The sequence below is a fragment of the Semicossyphus pulcher genome, unplaced genomic scaffold, assembly GCF_022749685.1.
Source record: "Semicossyphus pulcher isolate SPU_LCO1_2020_fin unplaced genomic scaffold, fSemPul1.0.p SCAF_8, whole genome shotgun sequence".
Lineage (NCBI taxonomy): Eukaryota > Metazoa > Chordata > Actinopteri > Labriformes > Labridae > Semicossyphus > Semicossyphus pulcher.
This window is the reverse complement of record NW_027211759.1, coordinates 4,385,156-4,406,197: the sequence shown is the minus strand read 5'-3', so window position 1 is coordinate 4,406,197 and position 21,042 is coordinate 4,385,156. Positions and strand designations below refer to the sequence as shown.

Here is a 21,042-nt window from a genome sequence, read left to right as displayed (position 1 = left end):
AACACATGCATGAATAGAGGTTTTAATTATCCTGCAGTAAAGGATACATTCAAATATTCTGCAGCATAAAACATCCAACACATGCTTTATGTGCTTGTGCACCCAAATTTCATTATATAATAATAACACACCTATTTAGGGATAAGATTAACAGACATCATATAAAATGATCTACGATAAGCTGCCTCATTTTAATTTATTTTCCCCAGCCTTTGTAACAAAGCAGCTATATTTTTCTTGGGCCTCTCTCATTACTTAAGCTGCTTTCCCACTGGTTAAAAAAGCCGCTAACACACTTTTTTTTTGCTTAATGGGAAAGGTTACAATCTGCATTCAGACCCGGGTCAAATGACTTTGCAGTAGACCCGGGTAATTATCATCTCAGCTCCGATCGGCATCGATGGGAACACAAAACCTGTGTTGACACGCTAATCTCCGCCCCCTTCCTGGTTCTATGCTCCGTCGGTAACTTCTGCGACTCCTCGTCATCTCAGCTACAAATTCAACCCGTCTCCATCCAAGCAGCGCTCGAACATCGTTCAAAATTTGTCGGCGCCGAGTTTGATAAACAGACTGAATCAGTAATAGATACAATAAAGACCTAACCACAGTAACATCTTTACTGTTCATGGCGCGTTTGTGACATCAGACTGTGACGCAGCAGAAAAGAGTCCGAAAGGAGTATACTCCACTGGCAATGGGGAAAGAGATGATCGGCATTTATTAGCGGGTCTTCCCGGGTCTGAAAAACCTGTGTCAACATGCTAATTTTGGTGGGAAAGGGGTATGACTTACTCAGGGTAAAAACATCCAAGTGACAGTTTCTCCTTCTCAGTAAGGGCTGACTGTAGCTTTTGCTGGTTAAACTCAAAAATGGCAGACCGCATAAGCTGTCAGGAGCTAATGTCTTTCCATGACAAACTCGATGCCAGGCCAACATCAAACTTTGCTGATGTTGTCTTTGTGCACTCTCCACAAATTGAACTTAGACTGAAGTCTGTGCCCCTCCTCTACGATAGGCTGGTAGGGGGAGCAGCCAGTTGGGGTTAGAGGAATCACAATCCGGCTCAGACTTTAACAGTGCTGGGGAGCTTGTTAAGTGTTTAAGAAAAACTGATGAAAATTTAGGGGCACAGTACTTTTTAAAGAGGGGGTATTATGGGGTTAGGGTTAGCATAATGCTATCACATACTAAGACATATATATAGCGTTACAATGTTGGATGTTCAGACTAAACGTGGGTTAGGTTTCAAATCTGTAGATGAAAGTATGTTGGAGTAATCCCCAGGCTCCTCAGCTCAGTTTGCAGGCTGCTGTGAATGCCAGGTTTCACACAGTTTGTTCTACTGCACTTTGTGACGTCACAAAGTGCAGCCTCAGCAGGCTTCGGAGAGCTGGCCAATCAGAGGAAAGTGGGCTTGTAGAGGCGGGATTTCTTAAAGGGACAGAGCTGACTGAGTCGTTTCAGGCAGAGGCTGTACGAGGGCCTGCACAGAGCACCAGTGTGAAAACAATGAGGACTTTTTTTAACTGTATATTATGCTAAGCTACTCCACAGAGTGAAATATGAAGCTTGAAATGATCATAATACCTCCCCTTTAAAAGACAGGACGGTAATTCATCTGTGTACCTAAAAATAAGTGTAAGCGTGGAGCCCCGCACTCGTTCCTCCTCTGACTATTTACCTGCTGACCCAGTTGGCCGGGATTCCGTGCAAGGCAAAGAGAGTGAACTGAAGGTGGTCTGTGGTGCCAGAAGCTTCTTTGCTGCTCCTTCCCTCTACACTTTCCCCCTCTGCAGGCTGCGGCAGCGGAGGTGAGCTGAAGGAGGAGGATGGGGGGCAGAAGGAGCGCAAGTAGAGTTTGCCCAGGTTGTAGACGGCCTGCGTGAGTGAGGCCATGCACTCTTCCACAGGACTGGTGTGACCTGTCGGGGTTGGGTAGAGAACAGTGTGAGGTCACAGAGGTGTCACGGTCATAGTTGGGACCGCAAACAAAGGTAGGAGAAGATGTATGCCAACACTAGAAGAAATCACATGGATATAACTCTGCCTTTGGCCTATATTTATTTAGACATCGATGTACAACCAGACCAGAGTGACAAACATACTGTACAAGCTTCCACTCCCATGTGCTTCATAATACTTCCACAGTGCTGCTATGTTCATCATTTGAATACTGCCAGTACATTTGTTTTTCTTTGGAGAGATTTGGTTGGATGAATGGATGTTGTGTATGACTGTGCATGTGCAGAACTCACCATTTGATGATTGACCAGATGAGGACCCCAACTGAAATGCAAAACATGCTGGTCTTAAGAAGGCATCCTTAAATCTAAAATGTATATGCAATGTGTGTGTCGAAGCGTTCACCTTGGGCGAGCGTGTCCTGGGTAAATTGACGGAGTGTTTCAGCCTTTTGACGGCCTCTGTAATATGCTGTGTCTCCACCTCATCCAGAGCGCAGCACAGGTTCTTCATCGTCTGCACCAACCGGTCCACCGTCTTGTACTGGGTACTCTGAATGCACAGATACAGAGAGTTTCTTACAACTGCATCAATCATCAGATACTCATGGAAGCCTGTACTTCTGTTTTCAGCGTGTCTATAAACAGCGAAACCCATTGTTTAACACAGGAACAAAACATCAGGAGGTCAGCAGCAACAATACATCTGACAAATTCTCATCTAAACAGTATTTCTGAATCAAACCAGCCTTCTGTGTGAAGCGAGGCTCCAATAAAAAGATTTTGTATGCTACAGCTTCATTAATTACCTTGACATGATTTTTCCAAAGCTCACTCAAATAAATGCAATAGTGAGGTTTTAGTTGTGTTGAGGCTGTCGCGTGATTCTTACTTCAATCTGTGTTCAATTATTCCACTATAAGCTACGCTGGCTGAGAAACAGATGTGCCATTTCTAGAAAGTTTGCCTTCCAGGAATGTCCTGGTTTACCAACACGGATGTGTGAGGTATGTGAATCGTTTGTTATACTGTTCAGTCAAAGTACTGTGCCGATCATTTGGTCATTTAAGTAGCTGGTCAACAAGTTAACGTTGTTATCAGCGTTACAGTTTACAAAACCTCACTGATATTAAATCATATAGCTGATGGTCTAAGAAATGTTTTATGGCCTGAAAGGCATAAAAGTTGTTCAATCCTTTGACTGTACATTCCAGACCTGCACAGAAGCCATATGTACCTCATTTTGTAGACAGATGTTGACTTGATTGTGATAGCCTTCTAAATAGTCAGCCAGGCCTTGTCTGCAAGATGACACAAAAATACAGAGAAGTCAGGAAGCAGAAATGGCACGAGGAACTTCAACTGCGTTTCTCAGAATACAAAAAAAGATCGAAAACAGCTTTTTCTTAATAACTTAACAGAAAACTAATAAAACAAAAACACTGAGAGACAAAATCATGTAGATATCATAGTCACATTTTACTATAACTAATAACATTACTTCCAGAAGTATACTAAGTCATATCAATCTGCATTAAACCAACCAAAACAGATAAAAACTAGGTCATGGGCTCTTAAAGTGGGGTTTGGGGACTCCCAGGGGTCGTTGATGGGGTTAAAGGGATCCCCAGACATGTATTTGTACTGTAATTCCATCATTAGGTAACACAATGACAGATATTTTTGTCATGGTTTCATATAGTTTCTGTAATAAAATGTCTAAAAGCAAAAATCCTATCAGATGGGGGACAACATTTTATCAAGTAGCGGTTCATGGTCTGACTTGTTTCAGGATAGGGGTCCTTAAACTAGAAAAGTTATAAAACCATTGAAGTAGGTAAGGGCTGCACGGTGGTGCAGTGGTTATCGCTGTAGCATCCCAGCTAAAAGCTTCCTGGTTCAAATCCCAGCTCAGGGGAGTTTGCACAATGACAGCTGGGATAGGCTCCAGACCCCCCCTGACCCTGAACAGGATAAGCGGTATAGATAATGGATAGATTGATGAACTAGGCAACCATTTGTGGGATCAGACTAGAGGGACAGCCAAAAGAAAACTGAAACGGCAAAACTCTTCGATAGTGTTTCTTCTCGTCTGGTGTATGGCGCTCTTACCTGGTGACGTTCTCCCTGAAAGGCCTCTCCACTTGGCTCATGTGCTTCTCTAAAGCTATCGTAGAGTTGTCATCTTCAGCCTAAACAAAGGCAGTAGAGATTTACACTATAAGCACACAAGATAACAGGTATGCAGGTACCTGAGTAACAGTGATACATTATCCATGAGATCATTTCACTAAATAAGGATTTCATGTTGTTTTCATTGTTTGCAGCAGGTTTTAAAAGTTAGAAATGACTCTCAGTCGCACAACATGAAGTGTATTATGTCACAGCACAGTAAAGTTCATATGAGCTCATGTGTTCGCTTGATTGAGTGACTTACGCTGCGGGCCAAGTCCCTTCTCATGGTGGAGTGAGAGAGAAGCTGTAATGTGATCTCATTCTCCCACTTCCTGCAGTTCTGGACATACTCATGGCTGCCCAGGCTGTGTTTACTGTAGCACATGGCAACAGAGAGGCAAGGTTAGGAACATCACAATGTACGTAGAGGATAAGAATATGTTGTTATTGAAAAAAGGGCACAACACAGGGAGTAACAACACCTTCAGTTGTGTAGATTTTTTTATTTCAGCGTGGATTAGCCCTCTTAAATAAAGAGGAAAAAAAATGGGCAGGGAAGCGACCGGGCTTTCTTCAGGCACGCTCACACCGAGCCCAGAATGTAGTTTAAAATGCCTTTATTGAATCAGGCCATCTCCCATAAAAACATCAATATCAGAGAAATAAACGCCTTCACCATGATGACATCAGTGCAGGAGCCAGCGAGGGCGTACAGCAGGGAGAAGCAGCAATAATACACCACCCTTCTGGAGATTAAGTCTGCGTTGTTGAATCTGGGGTTCCTCGTCATCCTCCAGCAGTGATGTCCTCATGGTGAAGGCGTTTGTTTCTTTGATCCTGATGTTTTTTACGAGAGATGCCCTGATTCAATAAAGACATTTTAAACTGAATCCTTGGCTCGGTGCGAGCGTGCCTGAAGAAAGCATATTGGCTTTCCTCCCTCGACAGTTAACTTTTTAGCATTCAAGAGCACCTGGCAACAGCATGCTACCGTGAGCACCCGGTATCCCTCTTTTTATTATTACCATTGAATTTGTCTGTGATTTATGTCTCTGATGTCGTTTGGAACGGTCTGGAGACCATTCTTTGAGAGCTGCATGGTGACTTGAAAAGATAATGCTCACCACCAGCTAATCGGAATCAACAGCTCTCAGTATGGCATTAAGCTGCAATAACACCCACAGCATGTTAACAAATGAGCAAATTGGCATATCTACAGTGTCCAGATGTATCATAAAAACTGCCACAATGTCATGAAGAGAACTTTAATGAAAATATGTGTTGCATGTGCAAGATTGCTTGAGTTTAGGTGTTTTGTGTGGAGTCGATCTTGCACACAGTCAGCTTTAAATGCAGTAAGGGCCTGTGTCCACTAACGGCATTTTCAGTACAAACCTAGTGAAGTTCAGCGTCGTCGGCGCTAAAAGTTGAAAATATTTAAACTTTTGGAACATCGCTTAGTGTCACTTCTACCTCTCCAACCAATCTAAACCAAGAAGGACTTCAGATATCAACTTTGTAAACAACAATGATGGAGGAGGAGCTACTCCTTTCGCTTTTTCATGGATACAATTTCCAGGTGATGCCAGGACACAATTCCTTTTTATTGTATTTCGGAACTTAGCAACAGCAAGCATCGATGAGAAGCGCTCTGAAATTGGGGTTGTGGGTGCTGCCAGTGCAAAAAATGCCTTTAGTGGACACAGGCCCTAAATGAATCTCCAACCACAATCAGAGAGAGGCTCCTGTAGGGACTGAATTTGACTAAAACATGTGAAAAGCCTGTATACATGGCCTTCAACTGCTTCTGTTTTAAAAGTGAAACTGAGTGAATTCACTGCTAAGAACAAATATTACAAACATTTGGCAGATGTAACAGCTTTGGGCTACATCCAAAGAGGGCTGTCTTTTTTTACAACAGATGAAGCAATGATATGATTGTTAAACCCAGCAAATATATTAGGTTTTTTATACAACTATGGGACTCACTGTAGGTCTAAGGTTTTAAATGAACAAACAAAAGCAAAAGAGATCTCCAACTGTCTCTGTATGTTCGCACAGCATTCATCTTTCCAGCAGTTATAATCATGACGGATCACTTTTAAGTCCCAGTTTGGGAGTAACCATTCCCATGTATCCCAGATTAGAGGGAGAAGAGAATTTCCATGGTGGAGGAGGGCACAGGGTGAAATATAGAAACATCCGTCAGTCCCCTTTTTTTGTACAAGACTTTGAGAGGATGCCAAGATAAGAGTGGTCGAGATAAAGATAGGGAGAGGGAAGAGAGACACTAAGAGAGGGAGGGAGATTCAGAGTGCACGAGAAAACACATGAAACCGAGGAAATTTTTCGGTCAGTAGAAGAAAAAAGTTGTTTTCTTTAAAATAGTTGTTGTGTTTGCTTGTACTCACTTCTGCAGCACCTCCTCCTGGCCACAGACTTTGAGCAGGTAGCTGGAGAAGTCCACCTGGTCCAGGTCATCGTGGACCCAGCAGAGAGTCTGACTGATCAACAGCTCCACTGGAGAGCTCACTGAGGGAGGTGCACAGGATCGGAGAGAAACAGGGTGATGAAGACGGCAGCCATGGTGGCAGGGAGGGAGGGTGATCGTGGATATTGATGGGAAAAAGGGGAACCACATGAGGGAAAGGGAGTGATGGAAGAGAGAAAAGACATCATGAGAATGAGGTAAAATGCTTCTGAAAAAACAAACTTAAACCTCAATTACAGGAAACTAAAGCAAGTATGAAGCTACAATACAACTTCTATCAACAAGAGATGGCTCTGTAGAGGATCAAACACCAGAACCCACACATGTATGATTTTATAAAAGGGATTGGAGGTCAAGTATTGCTTCAATATCCAATTTTCCCATTTAGGAGAGACTCACATGAGCTGCTGTGGGAACTGAACTCTAGACCTCACACTTTCCTGAATGTCTCTGTAACCGCAAAGCTTCCTGCCAGGTTCTGAACGGCTCGTGTTTCATCTCTAACCTGTTCCCGAATCTGAGGAATACTTGCCGCGGTGTGTGTTGTGGAACGATATTAAGTGGGGGGATTTGGGGTGTTTGTATATGCTTGGATATCGGATTTGTCGGACCAAGGGAAGACTGGGTGGAGAGGGTAACCTGACACCTGGCAGATTATTTTGCTGCTTAGCTACGACTACAGGAGGTTTAAGACACTCTTAAGATCACAGATACACAAACACAAGCAGAAAGATACGAAGACAGATACAGACACTTCATTCAGAGCTTTACACACACAGGTTACTTTATAGGTATACTTCACAGGGAGGGAGACCACCCCCTAATGGACCTCCGCCCTTTACAGGAATGGTGCGTCTTTTCTTACTGCTCACACGATGTGCTTTAGCTTCCGGTTCCTGTATGCCTTTGTGGCTGCGGCAGGGTGGTCGCAGGGGTGATGCATGTGCTGCAGTGTTTTGAAACAAAGCAATTTAGACAGACCACGCCTCATTTTGTGAGAGCGCTGAGGTGGTGAGGGGATTCCCAGCAGGGCTTAAAAGAGGAGAACTCTCCTCCAAAGCGTGCTGTTAGGCATTTCACACATGGTTGGGGAATGGTGCTGGCAGGGTCAAATATGGGAACACACAATAATATTGATTAACACAAGCACACATGTAGGAACTAGGGGGTTAAAATAAATCTACCACTGCAACTAGTGTAATAAAAAACGTATGATACAAGATTCAGGTCCAGTCAGAGTGGTGTGAGATCCACAGAGTGAGGGCTGGCAGGAGGGCAGAAGGAAGCGAGAAGTCACTCAGCACTTGTGAAATCCACAGAACAACATATGTGAGATGTAAAAGAGAAATGATGTAATTCCTACAGAGCATGAATCAGAGAAAACAGGGGTTTTGTTTTCAGGAAGTCCAACTGTCAGACACAGATTCAGAGACAAAACAGAGACACAGAGGCAACAGGGAAACAGTAGTAAGAAGCAAAAGTTAAGGCTGAACCACTGAAATACATGCATAGTTTTAATAACAGCTGAAGTAACTGCTGATAGCTTATCTCTTGTGTTCATATCTTTTTCAGTTCAGCCATGTCAGCATTTGTTGCACTGAACTCTCACCCACAGCTGAAATCTCCTGCATGCACGCGACATGAATCGCAAACAAAGCTGCATGTTGTCCTTGAAAAACAACTTTGGAACATGTTGAGACAAACTGTAGCAGTTCTGGGTCTTTCTTTTAAAGGGCCAGGTCGCCGATTTTCAACCTCAGTGCTATCATGCTATTACAGGGAGCTGATGCCATTATGGTAGAAAAACAATGCAATTTGGCTCTGTGCTTTTGGAGCTATCCGCTTTCTCCAATGGGCCCTGGAAAACCTGCCAGGGAGCTCGCTAAACTACACTTCCTCAATCTAGGACGCCCGCCTCTGATGTCATGTCTTGTTCAAAATCATCAAGTTTGAAATGTAGACTGCAGACCGAAAACTTTTTAGACGATCCACCGGTATATTCTCGGCGTGTTTCGTATTCTGTCCCACTCTGAGCCATCACCTGCAGAGAAACGGTAGTATTTCACTCCAGTGTCTCTCGCTGGGCCGTTCCTTTCAGAGGAAGGGGCGCAATGCATGCTGGGTGTTGAGAATGTAGAATGGGCGAAACCACGAGCTGTTTGTACAACTTTCTCCACAGCTATGGTGGCAATTTCAGATATTATTGCTTCTATCAATTACAGAGAACACCAGGCAAAAGGTTTATTTTTTGTTAATAGTGTTTTAGAGAGGTCTTAAACTCTCAGACTTTAAGGCATTTCTTTTAGCTTGGTGTATCATGCTTGTGTATTTGGATCAGTATCTTTCTCCGCCAGTGTGGAAACCTAACACATTTTTGTACTGAGAATGAGAAGGTTCTGGGAGTAATTGGAGGTCTTGTCTTGATGGTGTTCCCTCCTTCCAACACCCTCTCAGCCGCAGACGGTAACCTGAGCCAAAGTCTCAGCACTTCTTCATTCTTCCATTCATTTTATCTGTTTTATAATACATCAAATCAAATTTTCTCTCTGTACCTCACCACTCTCTTCCTTCATAAATCACATCCTGTAATTTCCCTGTCTGTCTTTATGAAGTCATGTCTTTCCCACTTTCTCCCGTCTCTCCCCGCCCTCCTCCTCATTTCTTTCTATGCATTTATTTTCCCCTCCCTCACTCCCTCCATCTCCCCCTTCTTCAGCCACAGTATGTTAGGAATCCCCAGAAGCCTTATAGTTCACAGCCAAGCCCTGGAAGAATTGATTGTCTTTCTTTCTGCTGGCTCTTTCACAAAAGGGGGAAGGGCAAAGAAGACGCAACAGAATGATGCTCGCAATGACTACGGATATATTTCACAAGTAGATGCAATAACCTCCTGCAACATTAAGTAAAAGTTATATAAACATATCCACCATCACGGCAGATAAAAGTTAGAAGGAAAAAGAAAAGTATAAGTGATTTAAAGATAAGAATATAAGAGAGAGAAAAGACGACAGCAGAGGGAAGCAGGGCTGACATTATTATGTCTCATGTGTATCTGTGTAGCCTTTGATGATGACACGATCAAAAGAATTGGGAGGACAACAGAGCAAAGGAGAGAGGAAGAGGAGAGGAAGAAGGATGAGGAGATGCTGCACAGAAGCCAGGGTGGAGGGGAGTATCGTCAGGGAGATGAAAACAAGTAAGAGTGAGACAGTAAAAGTAAAACAATCAGAAAAGCAACAGAAAGAGGGCGGGAGATGAAGCGAGAGGGCGACAAGAAAGTCCTCTCTCTCTATCCTTCTGTCCAAGCTTTTTGCAGAACTGAGCCCTATTGTTCCGGAGAGCAGATTCCAGCAAAGGAATCCAAACAGCAATAATGTGGGTCAACACGCTGCTGCATAGGAAGCCAACCAGGAAACAACAAACTAGACAGCAAACTAGGAAAGAAGGAAGCGCATCTCGGAAGTGACCCGGGCAGCTAGATTGAAGGAGGTGAACTCAGCAGAAGCAGGAAGACGAGGTGAGCCAGGAGTCAGTGCAGGAAGCTAGGAAAGTACAGTTAGGATGCAGAACTAGGAAGGTAGTAAATATACTTCCTATAGGTTGTTTCTGTTGAACTAGGCTGCACAGAGTGGTGTCTGGGTCAGGAGGACAGTTACATAAACACATTACAGAGTGCTTATGCATAAATGTATGCAGTGGCTGCCGTAGCAGAAACAACTGTCAGATAAATATAAACTCAGACAGAGAAACAAAGAGCAGACATACTTACACACACAAACACAGCGGCCTAATGCTTATCCTAAGGGACACACTTAGACAGTGGTGAACTTGGTCGCACAGTTGGAATAATATGTCTAACAAAAAAAGCCCACTGGATTGGCAGACAGCCTTCAGTGTGTGTGGCTCGAGATCCCAAAAGACCTGCCAATCACACTGGTTGCACTTTTGTGTGTGTATATAACGAGGGGTTAGCCAATAACAGCGCCTCCACAGCCGGGTAAGGAGACCTTGAAAAAAAAACTCGACTCCAGTCGCTTTTGCCCAACATGGCTACACTATGGCGCAGGGACAAACCGTTATTTGTGCGGAAAAAGGAACAAAGTGTACTTCCCACGACAGGAAAAACGAAAAGAGAAAGAAAAAATGAGGTGGGGAGGGGGTAAAGAGTTTGGCAGCTGTGAATGTCGTTTCCTCCTTCAGAACTCACATATCTGCAATCTGAGCTGCTCACTCTTAAAGGCAAAGAGGGTACGAGGGTTCTGTCTGGGTGACTTATATGTGATGCTGTTACAATTACACAGAGGATTTCTACACATCTTAACACTTGGGAATTCTTCTAATTTATTGTATTTCTATTCTAGAATTAAAAAGCTGTGTTCAATATCTTTGAGAAATCGTTAAACTTAATTTTCATGATCAACAGCCATTAATTCAGATTCATCCTTTAGCCATTCGGCCCTTCTAGGAAACGAAACATCCTGACATCAGGATTTCTTAAATGTTTTATTTAACATTTATATAACCAGCAAAAAGCTAATATCTCTTTTTCAAGAGTGTCCTGGCCAAGACAGGCAGCAGCACATTAACAACGTTTCTGACAAGCAATGAGCAGCCTTACATTAAAACATGACACAGAATATGTGACTATGATACAATTAAATACATTAAATAACAAGTAAAACCAGCGATTTGTGCTCAGTTTTTGGTTGCACCAGGTGTTATAGACACCCTCCAGCGAACATCAAGTGTTTTACCTTGTAAACATCTCCATGTGGTGTTCTTAATGTGCTACAAGACATATGAGGTACAACATCAGCAGTCATCTCCATGGCTGGGCCTGTCTGCTTTTAAACTGCAGTGTACCAAGGACAGGCTGAACAACATGTTTTCAGATTGGCAGGTTTGAGACGTCACAAACCTAAGGAGCCAATCCTGTTAATGGACGGGGTGACGCTATGCATATCATTATTTGCAACCGATGGCAACCACTTCGGCGATGCTCGAGCCAGCTGTAACCGTTACTACTACTAATAACTAAATTTCAAGCTAGCTAAGTTTCAACAAGTTGCCACTAAATGACGGCAGAGACGTGACGGAGGGGGCGGTTGGAAATGTGTACAGTGGGCAGGGACAATGCAGATTTTGTAATTAAAACGTATTTTGCAGAAAAAAAACATATCAGACACTATTTAATATTTCAAGCAGAGTATTTTATGTGTCTTCAAACATGACTGGAGCTGCTCTTTAAAATTTGTCACATCCTTTATCCTGTTAAAAACTATTTCAAAGTTCATATGATGGACTTTTTCTGGATGCTTACCGTCACAAGTGAAGGTCACAGGCTGCTGGGATTCAGAGATTTCAATAGAAACCTTCACAGAGCAGCTGTTGTCACCGTCGCCATGTCTCTGTGTAATGACCGGGCTGAGGACGTAGCCGGGGTTGGTGCACATGTCGCCATGAGGGAACTTGGAGCGCAGACTGTTAGGGGGAAAAAAGATCACAACAGAGCAGAGTCAAGATTTCCTCCATGTATTTTCCCCCCACTCTGACATTTTCATTCATTTATCTTTTTATATTCTTGCGATCTTTATGTGTCTAAGGGTTTTTATTGAAGGGCCTTGCGGTTCAGTCATTGCATTTTACTGCCTATCTGTACGAGCATGTGACAAATAAAGATCTTGAATTTTAAATCTTGAATCTGTGTTTTGGTCGGTAAAGACACATCAGAGGCAGCCAGAGCCAGCCTGGCATGTTGAACGGATTGCTTGGATGAGACTATTGGATGCACTTAAGGCAGCATAACAAGAAAAACTGGATGGAGGGATGAAAGGGAGCATGAATGCACATCTAAAGTGATCACGCGGCCTTTAACAACGACTCTGATACTTCTGGCATGGGAAGTAAATTATTAAGAGTTTAAATCAAACTAGGTAGAGTTAGTGTTCACCAACTAGCAGGCAGTAAAGTCACTGGACACACAGCGGGCGTTGACTCTGTAATAATGAAAGTGGATTCCTTGAGCGCAGCTTCATCATCACTCCACCCAAACTAACTACTAAGAGTGAGAGACTCTGCACAGCCTCAGGACATGAATGCAGCTGCAAAACATGCAATTATGTGTATGTACGCATGAAAATGTGTAAGCATGCATTGACAATTACATACAAACATGTAAATTATGCTATTTCCAGACATGCTAGAGGCACCACACTGGTTTGGACATAAATATCTACAAACCTAGAAAGTTGATTGCCGTGACATTTCGTTCAGACATTCATGGTCTCCAGAAATTAATCTGAATGTCTTTAGTGAGCACATGACTTTTCCTCAAGAGCCAACAGCAAGTTTAAGCCTTAATTATCCTGTCAAATGTATCAACCTTTATCGGACGGATTGACACAAAACATGGTGCCAAAATGAAGGCTTCCCAGACGATGACATCTGACATTTTTGGGTTGAGTGAAATGTCTCAATACCCATGGAAAGGATGACCAGGAAATTTGCTACACACTTTAAAGTCACTCTCAGAAAAAATTGTAATCACTTTGATAATCACCGGGCTTCTCGTCTATCACAACCATAAAGCTTAAAGTACGACCACACAGTGTGACTAGCACAACGTGCAAAATCTGCAGCTACTGATCGCCTGCATTCGGCAAGAGCGTCACAATCGCAGCAGTTTCTTTCACTGTAGGGGGCAGTGTCACCAGCAAAAGGTTCAAACTGTCTATTTTTACTTTCTCTTCTTATAGGAGGCACAGGTTGGCAGCTCTGTGAGGTGCCCTAAACCAATATAAGATCATTATTAGGGATGCACGCTATTGGATTTTTTGCCGATATCCGATATGCCGATATTTTCCAACCCTTTTTGCCAATTGCTGATTTTGATACTGTTAAATTAGGCACATGTGTTTTTTCCACCTAATTGCAGAGAACATTAAGTCTCCCTGCAGTGGAATTGATATCATGCCCACTCTTATTGTAGTGGCCCACTGTCAGATGCAGAAATAAAATAATACAGTGCTTTTTAAAATGTACACATTCACTGGGCAATATAAAAAACTACTTAGACTTAAGTTACATACAAAATACCATATTTATTTGTTTGTAACATTTTCTTTTCTTTTTTAGGGAATCATCGAGCGTTTAGGGAGAATTAAAGTGTTGTTTTATCGGTGGAAAATATCGGCAGAAAAATGACATATCTGCCAATGCCGATATGTTATTTTAAAGCCATAGTCTGCAGATACCGATAACGTGCCGATAATATCCATAATCAATATGAATTTCAAAATGTTACAAAGCTCAGGAACAACCAAAGAAGGTCACAAATAGTCAAACGATGACTTTAGATCCAAAAAGTGAGGATCTTACGTTGCTACGTCTTCACAGAAGGCGACAACCTCCAGGTTTTGAGCGTCTTGTTCTTCCAGGGCGGCATTCCTCACCAAGCCTTTTCCTTTCCCCTTGTCCTGCAAGCGTGAAAAAGACAGAAGCACACAGTCAGCACTAGAAAAATGCACCTGATTTACTTGCTTTATATGTCAAACAGAACAGAAGCTGGTCAGATGGAGGGAGTCAGGACACGTATACATTAAGTCACTGTGTGAAGTTTGTCATTTATAGTGTGTCCAGTCTAGCACATGTGAACCCTGTATATCAGCTAAACAGGCCTCAGTGAGGACAACCATTCTTAGACGAAGTCTTTATGGTGATTTGTGTTTGAGGATTGTTGAGGGGGCAGTTTTATTAAAAACACCTCAGAGCTATGAATCCTAGAGTGAAAAAACAGTGGCAAGGGCAAAGGCTCTTCTCCACTTCTTTTATGCCTTCGTCTCGTTAAATTAAACATTAGTTTAACATTAAATCAAGGTTTGGGTTTAAAGCGTCTCTCTGCCACACAATTTACGATTTCATTTAACCGTGTGCACGCCGCAAGCTTAACTCTTTCTCCTATATCTAAACAAAACAAAGAGAAAATATAATTTCATTAAACCTTTTTTTAATTCATAAACATTTAAAGAGCTCAGGTGAAAGAGTTGAGTGTCTCTCTCACACACAGACTGACAACACACACAAAACATGATCCTGAGACAGCCCTCTTTCCAGGAGGCTGGCCTGCTGCCGGGAACTCACAGTTACACACGGCTTTTTACTGCTGTCTTGCTGCCAGCGGTTGAGGAATGCGCTTCCTGTGGCACAGGAAATTAGAAGTGAAAGAGCCCCGCCCCTTCCTGTGCCAGGCTCTGAGCTGTGTGCAAAAGTGCTCTGTCACGGCTCAGAAATCTTTGAGTCTGACATCACTCCCGCTGAGGGAGAGAGAGGTTTGAAGACCAGGCAGGACAGGAAGAGAGGAAAAGGGAGAGAGGGCGAAGGGAAATGTTTGGAATGTCAGGATTATAACTTCTTCCTTCTGGAAAGTTTTGAGTTTTTGACAATGAAAGAGGAAACATGTAAAAAAAGACCTGGAGGTTGTTTTGCCACATCAAGTTGTGCCAGGTTGGCTTGACTTCTACGTTTCCCTTTAACTAAAATTGAAAAGAAAAGAAAATTTGCTTCTGCTTACAGATTTATAAACATGGCAGAAGTTTTCAGTTCAGTAGATTCATGAGTTGTTTTTTTAATTTATCAAATTGTAGATTTCCTTTGGAATCACAAGGCACAAAACAGACGTTTCAAATTATTTAGTTTTAAGAACTTTAAATTAGACAAGCTACATAAGTAGCTTATAATGATGCTATGAGGATTCTCCTTAGTGACCAAGGTGGTGTAGTGCAAGTGAAATGTTTGTGACTGCTCGAGTTAATACTTTTCAAGCTGTTTTAAGAAACCTTGTGGATAAATGTATTTGCTCAGAGAACGTTATCATCTTGGTGTTGTCTGACATCAGATGTAGTGATACGCACGACCAATCTTCTTGTCTTTTTATCTGGACCTCGAGTCTGTGATAAAGCTTTGAAAAAGTGAAATATATATGTATGTATGACCTACAAAAGTAAACAACAACATCAGCAACAAGATTTATTATTTCTATATAGTTATTTTTAATGCCTGAAACTGCTGGCGGGGGGGTAGGTGTCAGATAAAGCGATTAACTGCACACTGCCTTTGTTTACATTTTGCAGGGCAAACATTTAAAGTGAGTGATACATATGACTGATGAAGAAAGCAGGATGATGCATGAGGCATGTACAGGACTAAATAAGCAAAGAGATAAGAGGTACAGCTTTGTCCACAGGGGGCGCCAAAATCAACACAAACCAAAGGTTCCTCACAGGAGCTTTAAATGAATAGTTAAACAAGACCAGGTCAAACCTAATATGTGGCTGACCGCATCAGGTCAATGTGCGCTATTGTGGGCAATGTGTTACAAGGACTGTCCTTATGAGGCCGATGACAACGTGTTTGAAAGCAGGTGCACACTGCGGACGTAGGTGAGGACAGCGGAGGAGCAGCCCCGCCTACTCCCCGAACAAAGTATCCAGAGCCTTATAGACAGAGTCTCATCAGTGGAGGTGCAATATGCTCCATGAGCCGCCATTGGAATGACGCAAGTCGTCTCTCTACGGCTGTGAAAGTACTGTCAGTCAGTCACATACAGACTCGTGTATGGCTGACCCCGGCGGTCAGCCAAAAATGCTAATGGCAGTTCTACAAGATCCCAGGGAAACTCTTTTACGTGCCACTTTGACCAACAATATACATGTAAATAATTATTAATTATAATAATTAATATAAACACAGATACAATAACTACCATGTCCCTGATTCAATTCCAGATCAGGACTCTCTGGTGCATGTGAAACCCATGTCTCAAACTCAAATTTCCTTTGAATGTCAAACCACAAAATCTCTAAAGAAAGAAGCGAAACAAAATGTGTATAACGTCTTATCTGTATCAAGTGGACTGATGCCACTATTCACTAAAAGCAAATACCAGAGAAATTATCTCCACTGACATCCAGCAGAGTTACTTAAGAAATCATTTAGACCATAACTGTGCCGCCTAAAGAGCAGAGACGTGTTGTTCAGAGCAGCGAGCTGACCTGACTTAACACCAGGAGATAGAAATCTCTAAGTCAGCATGGAGCGAGGAAAGGAGGCCAAGCCCGGCACCAAACCACCTGCATCTCCCAGCACGGGAGAGAGAGGACACCGAGTTCCTGCAAGAACAATTTCAGCCTCAAATTATCGCTGTTTTTACAGACTGGCTTTCAAAATGCAGCTAGTAGTTCAATAGTACATTTTGCAAATAAAGCTCAGGGAAGGATAGAAAAAGACAGAGGGTGAGAGGTCAAAAAACAAAGGGTCAAACAGGGAGAGAGAGAGAGACTGAGAGACAACATTAAAAAGCAGACGATAAAGGAGACTAACAGAGCGCGTTTGAAGTGTTCGTGTTTGAGTAAGGTTTGCTGCAGTGACAACAAACAAGGGCAGATACTCCAATGAGGTCGTGTTAGCTGACTGTCACAGTACAACACACACATACACGCACACAAACATACACACTCAGCAGGCTGTTCAGCGGGACAGGCCCGGCTTTGTTTCACTCTATCGATTTTTGTTGGACCCGGACGGAGAGCTCCTGGTGTCTGAAGTCATGGGAACGGCCTCATATGATTCACAGGTTGACTAATCCTTTTCTCTGCTTTCACTGTGATGTGTCACTGTACTGACTGTAACAACGGGAAAACACTGTACGACATAAAGGAAGATTATGAACCTAATGATGGCTGATCTTCAGGGTCATGGAGAGGAAGCGGTGGTATGTGAGCGTTAGTTGGACCTTTTTAACGACAGAAATCTAAACAGAGATGAGTATAATAATAAAAAAAATCCAGTATGAAAATGTGCCACTGGGTCAATAGTTATCTTACTTGGAGACTTCTAGTTTTACACATATAGAATATATATTACTGTTTGTCTTTGGTTAAGCCTTTAAATCTACACAACTGATGTGAATTTCCTCCAATTGTTTCATGATAGATGGTTTCCTTAATCCTTTTTGCAGTACTTCTACACAGACAAGACATGGAAAAATTATTCTTCAACACTTCCCTAAACCAGCTACAAGCTCTGATGTTACTGTCTTGATAGATGTCTGTATCAGCAGGGTTTCAATCTGTAAAAGAGGCGTTTTTGTGTCGACTCTCCTACATCACTTGTTGGCCACATTCTGCTCCAGAGTGAGACAGATTCAGTTATGATACATGTGACTTCTACAAAATGACACATTCGTCAAACTATTCGTGCTGTTTTTCTAGGGCAGCTTAACCTCATAGACTGGAGAAAGCTGTTACACAACCGTTCAGACATACTGAATGATAATAGTTTTGCTTAGGGGGACAGAAAACAAGGGCCCCAAAATGCAGAACTCTGGGAAAGCTTGAAGAGGTTTTGTGGTGTATGTGCAAAGGGTGCAACTTTCATAAAGATAAGATAAGATAATCCTTTATTTGTCCCACAACGGGGAAATTTACAGCGTAACTGCAGCAAAGTGGATAGTGCAACATTATAATAAAGGGCATATAAAAATAGGTAACTAAACAAGTGTATCCTAAAAAATATGGACAGAGTTAATAAGATAATACGCAACAGGCCAAATGACAAACTAAGTCAGCAAGTGTACAGCATGAATTGAGTACTGCACATTATGAGAAGTGAGATGGTGATATTGCACATTAATAAATAAAAGACAACAATAGGTATTGCACATGTAGATTATGGAGAGTTGCAGCACTCTTAACAGAGTGTTATTGAGCATTGTGTCCGTTTTGGTCGAGTGTTTACTGTTGATTATAGTCAGACCACGACAGGAAGAAAAGACCTGCACATCTAAAAATGAAAAGGTGCCGCATTTGAACGTGGTATACAGTTCTTCTGAAGACACTCATTTTGTTGAGTAAAATTTAATCTCAACAGAAATTTTGTTTACAAGAAAAATCTTGTCAAGGCTCCTTTACGTTAATGGAGGTTTAACATCTGCAGTTATGCCCCATTCTACCTATTTTTGGTAACGCTTTACATTAAGGTCCGTGTAATAAGCGTTAGCTAACAGGTAATGAGACCCTTATAAGATGCTTATTAAAATTAGATATATGTTAATAAGACTATTTAAGTGTTAATAATAGTATCATAATCATGTTAATTGTTTGATTATAAGACATTCATAAGCACTTAAAAGAAACTTGTAAACAGTTTATAGACAGCTTCAGAGCATTAATAAAAGCCTTATAAGTTTCTTATGATTGTTTATAATAGTATTACAAACTCATTCATTTAGTCTTACTCACTCAGTATGCCATTGTTAAACCTTTACTATGCTTGACTGTTGCTTTATTAAGGTTAAAGCATACTCTATTATGCAGTAATTAGCAATTAACCATGCGCTTATTAACAGTTAATTAACAGTTTTATTTGCAGCTACTGGATCTAAAGCAAGAACAGTGCCTTAGTAAGGTTAATAAATCCTTTAGTATGCACGTATTAACAGTTAATTATGCTTTTAAAATTAACAAAAACTATAACAGCAATAATAATAAAAATAATAATAATAATAAATGTGTAATAAAAGTGTTCAATAATCACATTAAATGTTTTTTGTTCATTTGTTTGAATTCATTAAACTTGTGTAATCAAGGTTTTCCTTATCTGAATCAAGGACCACCAGCTTCTACCCAACATCTCTCAAAAGCTTTTCAAGCTAGCTGCAAATCAAGGTCAAGTATGAAAAAACAGCAGAAAGTTTTAGCAAAAACTGTTGTTGTTTCCCTCGAGTGTAATATACAAGAACATGTCAGATGGAGGAAGTTTGTGTGTCTCTCCCATGGGACACACATGCATGCAGGCCTGACCGAGCACAGCGGCAGAAGTGAAAGACTGCAGCAACCACAGACACGTCTGGTGGCTGCTGGTAATTCCAATCCCAGCATCAGTGTTGAGTTACAGTACACATCTAGACATTAGACACCTCCGCTCTGTGCCAGCCTAATGAAAATTAGCTCCGGTTGTGCACAGGACACAACCTGCACTGTCTGTGTTTCACCAGCTTTAAATGTAACCAGAACACACACCTCCGATATTTAACAAGAAATGGAAAGAAGCATAAATGAGTATCAGAAAAGAAAATGTTTAAGATCAAGCATTTTGCTGACACTTAACCTGCAACATGCAAGTCTCAGCTTAGTAGGAATCAAACGAACTTCAGCTGCCTCAGGCTTCACTTTAAAACATAACAGTATGAGAAACGCTGAGCGATGCTTTCATGCTGATCCAGCACTTAGTGCAGGGATGAAGATTGATTTTTAATGGGATGTGAATACTCAGCAGCCTCTAAGTGTCTAAAATGTTTTTGGCTGCATCCATAAACAACATTTTCTCAGCACTTCTGTTTGGATACAGCCGCATCGATGAGACCTGGTGCCTGTGAGAAACTGGGTGGTTTAAATCAGAGGAACTAGCTACTCAAGAAACCTAATCAACTTCTCCTTTCCATCAGGAAGTAACCGATGGTTTACTTACTCACACTTCCTGTGTGATAAAGTGAAATCCCTGGGTTAAAAACATGCGGCTGACCGTCAAACAAACACTTTGATTAGTTTGCTATAAGGCGGGGATAAAAAACAATGTCAATAGGGGATTGCGATTAAATTAAGTTAATAACAATGAAACATTTTAGTCTTTATTAATTGGTATGGATACATCAAAGAGCCAATAACACAGGAAAAGTATCAACAACAGCCAGTTAGTCTCAAGTTTTTTGGGTTCGTGTGAAGTACACACCAGCGCACATGCCTACTTCCCATTTGAAAGCATTGTTTGAGCTGCAGGTGAAGAAGAAAGTGAACTCCTGTCATCCTCCAAAGAAGAAAATTGTTGTCCATATAATTGATGTCATGTTAACATTTTTTGTCGTTAGTGGCAGCTGGGCTCGCTGTCTCCTCGCCAGACATCCTTTGTCCCCTGAAGAGCGTCGGAGAGACGCTGATTTTAAACCTGAAACTGCTTCATTTAGTGTTTCTACTGGTTTTGGTAAATGGGTCATTTTGGAGGAGACCCCTGCAGATAACTCAGCTCCCACTAAAGCTAAGCTAATGTTAGCAGCAGCTATGATCTCAGGTCTCTGACATCCTGCTGTGTCTGTTGAAGAGCATCAGGGAGACGTTCGCGAGACTCCTTCATTAAGTGTTTTTACTGGTTTTAATTAAAGGGCGCCTTCATATTGAACAAGAGGAGACCTCTGCGGATAATTCAGCTCCCACTGAAAACCTTAAAACGATTACCACTGGAGAAATCCGATCCAAAAAAATAGCTTAGCTCCTGAAACAAGCTGCATTAATGTTTGCAGCAGCTTGGCTCGCAGTCCCTCTGCACATGCTGCTCTTTAGGCCTCCGTCATTATCAGGACA

The 21,042-nt window shown here is 41.9% G+C and overlaps 1 protein-coding gene across 1 annotated transcript in view; it reads right to left on the bottom strand.

Annotated features, from left to right (window-relative positions):
- The window catches only part of pik3c2a (phosphatidylinositol-4-phosphate 3-kinase, catalytic subunit type 2 alpha), a 52,399-nt gene that overhangs the window by 19,571 nt on the left and 11,786 nt on the right, over window positions 1–21,042 (bottom strand). Inside the window, exons 3-11 of the mRNA XM_069685954.1 lie at window positions 14,009–14,106; window positions 11,952–12,112; window positions 6,552–6,672; window positions 4,403–4,514; window positions 4,078–4,157; window positions 3,203–3,266; window positions 2,372–2,518; window positions 2,260–2,290; window positions 1,686–1,926 (exon numbers count right to left, since the gene is read on the bottom strand). Of these exons, the coding sequence (XP_069542055.1) occupies window positions 1,686–1,926; window positions 2,260–2,290; window positions 2,372–2,518; window positions 3,203–3,266; window positions 4,078–4,157; window positions 4,403–4,514; window positions 6,552–6,672; window positions 11,952–12,112; window positions 14,009–14,106 (1,055 nt within the window). The remainder of the gene's footprint in view (window positions 1–1,685; window positions 1,927–2,259; window positions 2,291–2,371; window positions 2,519–3,202; window positions 3,267–4,077; window positions 4,158–4,402; window positions 4,515–6,551; window positions 6,673–11,951; window positions 12,113–14,008; window positions 14,107–21,042) is intronic.